At 39.8% G+C, this 9,980-nt stretch overlaps 1 protein-coding gene across 1 annotated transcript in view; it reads right to left on the bottom strand.

The window, feature by feature from the left end:
* Window positions 1-268: 268 nt before the first annotated feature.
* LOC103918827 (interleukin-1 receptor type 1-like) overlaps window positions 269-9,980 on the bottom strand; it is a 24,732-nt gene continuing 15,020 nt past the window's right edge. Inside the window, exons 8-12 of the mRNA XM_009326238.1 lie at window positions 8,454-8,574; window positions 5,290-5,435; window positions 3,524-3,667; window positions 2,305-2,469; window positions 269-803 (exon numbers count right to left, since the gene is read on the bottom strand). Of these exons, the coding sequence (XP_009324513.1) occupies window positions 427-803; window positions 2,305-2,469; window positions 3,524-3,667; window positions 5,290-5,435; window positions 8,454-8,574 (953 nt within the window). The 3' untranslated portion in view covers window positions 269-426. The remainder of the gene's footprint in view (window positions 804-2,304; window positions 2,470-3,523; window positions 3,668-5,289; window positions 5,436-8,453; window positions 8,575-9,980) is intronic.

Below are 9,980 nucleotides of genomic sequence, written 5' to 3'. Positions count from 1 at the left end.
ACCTCACATAAGCAGTCAGTGGGACAGACTTTGCAATTTTCAGTGTCAGTTGCGAGAAATTTAAATTCGATGCACGTATGCACACAGAGGAAACCTCCACAGGATTTTAAAGCCTTGCAAGGAAGGCAATGCTTTATAAGAACTTTCACTAGGGACAAGTAGTCTTTGATACAGCTGATCGTTCCTGATAACTTAGCGTTGCTTTGTATTCTTTTTTTTTTTCCACCTGCACTGTCTAAGCATCCATTATACTTGATCTAGCCAGAAGAGAAAATGATTCACATCTGCAGACGAAGTTGTAGTACCTTCAATACAGAAAATTTGGGTAAGATTGTCTGCACAAAACAGATACATGGGACCTTCAGTCAATCCATCACCAACTATGTGAATTGAATCAGTCATTAAGTGTCATTTTTCCTTTGTTATTTAGGGAGAATTAAAGTCTTTTGGTAATAAGCACAATCCTGATGAAGATCCATTTTTTCTGGATGGCATGTGGTAGCGCACTTTCTTCCAGAATCTGGTACGTGCTGAGTGAGACCTTTCTGAGAAGTCCCCTTTCCATCGGATAGCCCCGTGCTTTTGCTTAATATATCTGATGGATTCTGGCATGGTTGCATAATCTTGTATTTTTTCAAGTTCAATGAGAATTACTTTAATGCCATCTTGGATAAGAGCATTATACATGGCTAGCTGCTTTTCAGACACGTCTTCTAGAATACTGTAACAGGAGGGTTCTGGTACTAAAACAATTATCACTCTTCTGCTTTGACGGATTTTTTCATCAGCAGTGCTGATCAGAGCTGTAGAGAAAAAGGTTGTGCAAAATTAAGGCTGTATGTTTCTATTTTTTGTTACCAACATGTTGCAGCTGGTTCATTCACCGTTCGACATTTGAGCCAACACACTTTACCTCACAAATAGGGACAGGGTAAGAGCATGCAAGCAGTTACAGTGGGTTAGTCAACAAGTAGAGATTTAGCCAATGCAACACAATCTGACCCCATCAGACTGCATGTCTGTATTCTTGTTTTGCATAAAAAGAGAAGAGCTACCAACTATCTACTACTTATCTCGCTAATGCCATTGTATTACCATCATAGGTGCAACTGCAAAAAAACAAGTTCCAAAACCATAGGCCTAGATAAAACCATGACCTTTTTCCTTAAATGGCCTGTTCCGATATGCTTAACTGTTTTTTGTTACATGAAAGTGGAAGAGAAAGCAAAGAATCCTCCCTTCAATGGCATTCCAGACAATTAATTCCAAAACAGAAAAATATGGTAAATACCACACAAAAACCATGTGGGTTAACCCTGACAGACTATTGCATTTTTTCAAGCTGGAAAAATAAAGCAGCACTTTAGATTCTACTTCTCAGGGAACCCTTCCTTCTCAAACCACTATCAAAAGCCTTCAGATGTAAAAAAAGTGATCCACGAACTACCTCACGTAGGTTTGTTCACACCCCTTTTTTTTTTTTTTAAAAAAAAACTTCTATTTAAGGCCTACTCTGCAAATTTATTCAGTCTTAGTATTATCTTTTTAAAGTCATAAGACCAGGAAGGATTCAGACGACTTTCACCACGTCACCTCACATAAGCAGTCAGTGGGACAGACTTTGCAATTTTCAGTGTCAGTTGCGAGAAATTTAAATTCGATGCACATATGCACACAGAGGAAACCTCCACAGGATTTTAAAGCCTTGCAAGGAAGGCAATGCTTTATAAGAACTTTCACTAGGGACAAGTAGTCTTTGATACAGCTGATCGTTCCTGATAACTTAGCGTTGCTTTGTATTCTTTTTTTTTTTCCACCTGCACTGTCTAAGCATCCATTATACCCTTTATTGCATCCCGCTGGTTTGACAGCAATTCTCAGAGCAAATAAAAATGAAACAGTAGAGAGGTCATCCTATCAAATGGCACCTCAAAGCAAAGGGCTTTTTTCACGCCACTCACGAGACCTGCTTTTCCATGTTTCCTGCCATGAGTCATAATTCACAACCACAATTTCAACTCTTCTTCCCCTCGGCATCCTTCCATCTCCAGGTGTCTAGGCTAGCCAGACATTATAAAAACCTGGAAGAGCTAAATAATGACAAGGGAAAGGCTGAGATAAACAGACTTCATGGGAGCACCCAGTGCTGCATTTCTCATTCTCCATCAGAGAGAGTAAGAAAATCATAGCTCATTCGATGGTGGGAGGTATTTAGAATCGCATCTGATTGAATGCCTGTTTCAGAGTTGTATTTGCAGCTGCCAGTGAGAAAACCTGAGTGTAATTTGTCTTCAGATAGCTTACCTTCTCCTGGTAAATCATCCCTCCCAAATATGAAGAGGTTATATCCACACTGTCTTTCTAAGACCTCTGGCAGTATCTTCAGAGCAAAAATATCTGATGAGTACAAGCAGCTCTCTCTGTTCTTTGGATACAGAATGTAAGCATCATAGATCTTCCCATCTGAAACTAAAGAGTGAGCAATAGAAGTAATAGAAAAAATGGATTTTAAAGACACAAAAGCAAGCAAGCAAGCAAACAAAAAATCTCAAACTCTGTTTTTTCCCCACTTGAATCATTATTTTTGGTCCTAATCCTGCTACTATCTAAGCAGATACAATTATACTAAGCCTGAAAGATTTGTAGAATCAGGCCTTCTAGAATTCAGTATGCTGGATCTGAATAGGCAAGAGAGACCTGCAAAATTAAGCAGGTTTGAATATTCTTTTTTGAACTCTAAGTAAAAAAATGTTAGCACTGAATTATCTGGAAAATAGTGCTAACACTGAATACTTAAAATTCCAGCTGCCATGTAACTCATAGGTCATTTCTGTAACCTGGAGTTTCAAAACACAGCGACCACTTAGACATGAAAACAAAACCAAAGCATTTGGCAAATTTCAAGGTCTGAATTGTATTAGATATTTTGGAACAAACTTTTCAGAAAGACCAAATTTAAAAGACTTCAAAGAAATCTAACAGAACCTCAATACCTCTAGAAGATATTTTCTGTTTCTCTAGCCATGCACCTCCTCTCAGATGTTTGGAAATGACCCATACTTCAACATACTCCCAGAGACAGCACCCCATCAACATTTTTCTGAATGCCAGGAATTTACAGAAAGTAAAATAATCAGAAGTGCCTTCAAACAGAAAACAAAAGAAAGTGAAATTTGTCCTGGTTCGTCTATGGAAAATAAAAACCACCCAACAATTCCACTATATTACTGCTTTCTGTAAGAACAGTAATTAAAAGAAGTCTCAACAACTGCTGTCAGAACAGCATTCAAACCACTGAAGCGGGTCTTCAGGGAAAGGAACGATAGTACTGGATTCCTGGAAAGTTGCTGATTTTTCCCCTGTAGATGCTTTTGTTATCTGAACTAATTCTAAACATCCTAAAAACATGTTATCCTTTCAAAAATCCCCAGGAAGACCCATCACACTCCATGAGGTTAACTCATTGCTTTGCAAGGGAAGGTGGAGGCTCATTACAACACAGAGCACTGTTACACAAACATACCTTTTTTACCCAGGAAAGGATGGCAGGAGTCCCGATACCAAAGCACAATATCAATTTTGAAGATCTTGTAGATAAAGAGAGTAAAAAATACTAAAAATACCAAAGAAACTCCTCCTCCAATTAAGTAACACTGAATGTTCTGAGCTGCGGTAGCGTGGAATAAGAAGAGAGAAAACAAACAAACAATTACACACTAGAACCAAAGAAAGACAAAAGATATGTTGAAAATTGTTTAGTCATTAAAATATTATAAAAAAAAAGGGATGAATGAATAGGACTGCAAGTTTTTCATGTATGCTTTCTGCAAATACTGTTACTTGACAAGCCTACTTTTATCTTTCAGAGAAAAGATACCTGAGCAATGTGACAAGTGAGGCTACTCTTCAGCTGAAACACCAAAATACTGACGTATATCCCAGTGCAGCAGTAGAGTGAGAATTCTTATACAAAATTTTATCAGTCAGAAAGCAAGAAAGTCAGAGGTGGGGAGGTGATTTCCCAGCCATGCTATTCTGCCCAGACCAACCAGCTTTCCATTGTGTCTAGCCTCTTCAAAGACCTGTCATTGAACCTACTAATTTGTTGTCCTTAATAGATCTGTTGTCCTTAAAAGGAACAAAGACCCTCCACAAACTGCGTTTTTTAGTTCATGCATATTAAAGGATTTCTGAGGTTAAATCCTACCCTGACGATCTTTATGAAGAACTTACAGTTATGTAACAAGCTAGAGCTCAGATCCACTTTCAGTCAATTATTTGTTTAGTGTGGCCAGTTAAAGCTAAGTTTGAGAATCAATGTTTGTCAAAGGATTGGCTCACAGTTGACAAAGCCAGCTCAATACAAACTCAATAGACCAGAGAATCTTCTGCAGCTAAATTAAAAAAAAAAAAAAAGGGGGCACTTATATCTGGTGATGTGCTTTTCTGTGTATCTGTTTTTAAATAAAAAGAATTCATTTCTTCAGCCTTGCATTTGAGTTTTTAAAGCTCACTTTACCTTTAAGTTCATCTACTAAAAAGAAAATTTCATGCTAGCCAGTAACAGGTCAAACTTATCCTTGTCTCTGAGCACAAGACCTCAGAGATCTGGGGTCTCCAACAAGTGGCAGGATGCTCCCAATCAACATGCATGAGCCTATCTAGAAGGTGGTAACACAGCACATGCATCAGTAATGGCAAGTCCATAACCTTTCCAAGGAATCTATTTCATTCCTTCACTATCATCACTGTTAGAGTTTCTCCTACTATATAAATAGATTTTTTTTTTTTTTTCCTCTTTCTCCTGACAATCTGAGCCCATTATTTGGCACTGAAGGACAGGAAAACCAGGTCGATATATACATTCATGTCCTTATGACAGTCTGTTCCACACTTAGTTATGTCTTCCCCCCAGCTCTTTTAGAGAATTGGCCATTTTCACTGCTCTTCTAGACACAATCTCCTCTGATCTACACGCTTCCTTAAGTACAAGTGTGTAAAATGAAGCACAGTATTCCACTGAGGTCTCATACTTGCTTCAAATAAACTGCAGTCTTTCATTAATGTTTCCTAAAACACTGAATGAGAGAAGACAAAGCAAATTAAAAGTGCTATTTTCTTTAATTTTGCTAAGAATACGACAAAAAATTCACAAAGAAAGGTATTGAGCTGCATTGCCCACTTTGCACAACGGTACATCATGCAGTTTTATCTCTAAGTAGGGTGTTGTCAAACTAACTGAGCAGTAAGCATCATTGATCACCATTTTATCAAGATGAGATCTCTTACCTGGGCGTTCCAATTTGATGTAGGCTGTAAATTGTTCAGTACCATATATGAAGTGACAGAAAAATTTATGAGCATAATCCTTTACTTTCACTTTTGAGATGTTAAATTTTGTTCCAGATACAGCAAGACCATGAGGCATCCCCTCTCTGTCATTAAAAAAGGGTAAAAAAGGAAACATCTGTAAAGAAACTGAAATATCAGTGCTTAATACAGGATAGATTCATCTATCCACAAATACAAGAACATTCATTTTTTACCTCTATAAACCTAAGAAGCCAGTGAAGCACAGTAAGTATCACCCCCGTAACAAACAGCTTCATGACCAGAGGTGACTTGGCATTTTCCACACGCATTGGGTTGCTGGGCTTTTTTTTGCTGGGTGGGACAGAGTGCACCATTAGCAGTTTTGCAGATGATACAAAACTCAAAGGGACGGCTGATATGCCAGAGGGTCACACTGCCATCCAGAGGAACCTTGATAGGCTGGAGAAATGGGCTGACAGGAACCTCATGAAATTCAAAGTAAAATGCAAATCCTGCACCTGAGGAGGAATAACTAGTCCCCAGGCACCCTGGACTGCATTAAGAAGAGCGCTGCCAGCAGGTTGGGGGAGATGATCCTTCCCCTCTACTCAGCACTGGTGAGGTCACACCTGGAGTAGTGGGACCAGTTCTGGGCTCCCCAGTACGAGAGATGTATGGATTTACTGGAGCAAGTCCAGTGCAGGGCCGTGAAAATGATTACGGGAGTGGAGCATCTGTCATATGAGAGATACACAGGGGCCGTTCAGCCTGGAGAAGAGAAGGCTTGGGGGCAGGGGGTGAGGAGTGGATCTTATCAATACTGTGTGTAAATACTTGACGGGAGAGCATGGAGAAGGGGGAGCCAGGCTCCTTTCAGTAGTGCCCACTGACAGGACAAGAGGCAATGAGCACAAACTGAAACACTTTCCCATCCGAAATTCCACCTGAACACTTTTTTACTGTCAGGGTGGTCAAACACTGGAACGGGTTGCCCAGGGAAGCTGTGAAGTCTCCACCTGTGGAGATATTCAAAACCCAATGGGACAGAGCCCTGAGCAACCTGCTCTATCTGACCCTGCTTGAGCAGTGGGGTTGGACCAGACAATCTCAAGAGGTCCCTTCCAACCTAAATGATCCTGTGAATGAAAAACTATTCAAACCAGTAATAAAAGTGTCAGGAGAAAAATCATCTTCCAGGATTCTTTATACTGATGATGAAGCAGAGACCTTTCTAAGCATACTAACAGACTCCCCGAGCCCACATTGTCCACAGTCAATGGCGCCAACCAACTTGGGAAATAATGATGAACAAAACTCACAAAAGCTGGGTGACCCTGGTGCCAAATGACAACAAACATGGTGATACTGCCTTTATGTCTGCTATCTATTGCCGCAAGAGGCTTGGAGATATAATATGCTACCCTGCTAAATACCATCCTGCTCTAAGGTAGATTTACAAGTGTAAGGGGGGAGGGACTGCAGTAGGAAGGTACCTACAAACTGGCATCCTACCCTGTATACCAAAGTGACACGACCTTATGTACTCTGGGAGGAAAACTCATGTTGCAGAACATCCTGAAGAACCAGTTTCTATTACATACATAATTGCCAGCAACTTCTGTCATGGGATGCCAACACAAACCTCATCATTTTGCAACATGTTCAGATTTGTTCAAGTAAGTTTTAACTTTCCTCCCAGCAGAGGAAAGACTTACCTCCTAGGTGTAAGCCCTCAAGTCCATAATGTTGGCCATGCCTACAGTGTGCTTTGCTACTAGCAAATGCTCCACAAATTTAATTGCTGAGAAATTGCTACTATTTTTTGAAAGAAAACATAATTATTGCAATTAGATTCATTTCTCTGATACTGGATAACTTACTTTGAACTATTAATCCTAATTAGAACTTGCACAGGATGTATTTTGCACATCTCCATCTCTGGCATGGGAAAATTATCAGGCAGGGTAGTGATTAGAAATGGAGATCACTTCCAAGCAAGCCAAAAATCTTAACAGAGAATTGTTTTAAATTGAATATATTAAATGCTTTTCAGGAAGATGTGTTTAATAGCAGCACCAAGTTGGTTTCAGAAGAAGCTGCAGTTATTATAATTTCAACATAGCTACACAAACTTGCATGTGTGTCTTAACTGGTGAAGCTGAGAAGCTTCATGCCCTAAAGAATAATGGACTCAGTTGTGCCTTAAAGACGATAAGCTGGGGCCCTAATATTTATAGGCAAACAACCAAGTATACAGATCTATAACGAAAGTAATTATTCCCGCTAAAGGAACCTGGGGACAAAGTAGAACTACGATTCCTTCTGGAGGCCAGATACAGATGAATGAAAAAGATCATTTTAAAAGCAGTCCATAACCTAACTCTCTAGCCATATTTTGCACCGACAGCACTTTGTGCAGACAGCAATGCTTCTGCATGAGTGTGAAATGATCAGCTGAGATTTTTTTTTCCTTTCTTCTTTGCACTACATTTTAAGGGTTATATTTAACAGCAGTGATTGATACAATGAGAAAGCAAACAGCACATCCACACTCTGCTACAGCATAGACCAGTCACTGAGTAACAAAGGTTCTGCTCTCTCGAAAGAAATTGCTGGTTTTATCAGCCTAATTTGTGTTTCATTTTCCTGAGCATAAAAAACCCCTAAGTGTCCTGCAACAAGAGCTTCTGCTTTGCGTTCTTGAGGATCACCAGTTGTGTCTGTACTTAGAAAAGGACCAACTTCACAAATAAAAATAAGTGGGGTGATTTTTTTTGTCTTGGAACAATCTATTCTTCCCATATTAATGATAGAGGGCAGGCTTTAATCTATTAGCAAAAAGGATTGCGTAAGAAAAATGCATAAATAAGCCTTACAAAATTATATGTTTCACAACAGCATTACAAAAACCTGCATGTGATTGCTTCATTACATTTGTATCAGATACATCAGTATTTATAATAATTTTTTTTTTAAACCAAGCAATAAGAACATAGTGTACTTGATGCAGACTTCTAATCAGTCTTTCAGCGACTACCGACATTTGACTAGTAGTCAACTTTATGGTGAATTCACTGCAAATTATTGCAGATTACTTCACCTAGAAACGCACTTACAATTCAATGTATAAGGATACTTACTCATAAAACTGTTCCCTGTAGGTGCTATCAAAGCTATCAACATCCTCATCATTAACTTGCCAGAATGGAATCAAGCCATTTATGCCACTTGATATATTACATTCCATAACTACATGAGAGCCTACAAAAAATGTTTAAATACGGCAATTGAAGGTCTTGTAACAGAAGCAGGATCAAGTGATTAGGGAACAGCTGGGAAAAGGAGGGATGTCGAAAAACCCACTTACCTTATGAAAAGCAGAGTCCTTAAAACTCATCCATTTGTAATCCACACTTAGGTGTCTCCAATCTGGATATAAATTCCACCCTAAATGTAGGTGTCTAAATGTTCATGCCTACATATGAGCTAGATTTCTAAGCTAGTAACAGAGTTCAGCTCTGCTGGAGTCCGCTCACATTAAAGTAGACACCTGGACCTTATCAACTGAATGGCTCTCCAGACTCCATTGAAAGATCTCAAGGCTCAAATCAGTTGCATGTACACAGGTGACATCCGAGATGCTCTCCAGCATCCAAGGCATCCATATAGAGCTGGCAGATAGGACTCCAGATCTTCAAGAAACCTGCACTGCTGGGGTAACCAGACCACCCGAAACAGCACTAGGCATCTATGTGTAGGCAACTGAATTGAGCCCCCACTGATAATAGCATGAATTAAGGCCTCTAGCTCATATACAGGTACCCATGTGTAGACAACTACACCTTGGAGCTGAATCCTATTCTTAGTGACCACGCATATCTTTACTCCAGATCAGAGTCTTTTGGCCAACACTGGCCACTGGGATGGTTTCTGAATACCCTCACACCCTGCTCCCAGAGCAAGCTCACCTGTCACTCAGCTCCTTTGCCACCAACAGTCCAGATCCTACAGAATGCCTCAGTATTAAGAAAGTGGCAGCATATATGTATTGCCAATGTATCTCAGAGGGCTCCGTTTACAGGAAGGTAAGCAGCTTTCTTGGAGTCCTTTCCTTCTGTATGTTACCCATGGAGGTTATGATTTGATAGGAGAAGGTGGGCTCTCAGTTCACCTATGTAAAGATCTCAATGTTTCATTTCCTAGCACCACATCAGATCTAGATGCTTCCACCAAGGGACAGTCTCTATCAGAAGTATGGAATAAACCTTTAGCTCACATGCAAAGCAGTTACTTGAACAAGAGTTCACACAGACGCCCCCCAATCTCTTCCCTCATGTCCTTCCACCACAATAATGATTTTTTTTCTAAAGATGTGATTTAGTCCATTGCACGGCTCTTCAAAAGGAAGAAAACCCCTTAAGTGTTCCATGCCCTTGATTTCTATACATTCATGAATGTACTGTCAAGTTTCTGCACAACCTTCTCCTGTGTCCTGGTTTCAGCTGGGATGGAGTTAATTTTCTTCCTAGTAGCTGGCATAATGCCTTTTGGATTTAGCATGAGAATAATGTTATAGCACACTGTTGTTTTGGCATGGTGGTGTTGGGTTGACGGTTGGGCTCGATGATCTTGGAGGTCTCTTCCAACCTTAATGATTCTATGATTCT

This window comes from Pygoscelis adeliae, unplaced genomic scaffold (assembly GCF_000699105.1).
Source record: "Pygoscelis adeliae isolate BGI_AS28 unplaced genomic scaffold, ASM69910v1 Scaffold156, whole genome shotgun sequence".
In the NCBI taxonomy this organism is placed as follows: domain Eukaryota; kingdom Metazoa; phylum Chordata; class Aves; order Sphenisciformes; family Spheniscidae; genus Pygoscelis; species Pygoscelis adeliae.
Note: the sequence above shows the minus strand (reverse complement) of the source record. Positions and strands in the feature narration are given on the sequence as shown.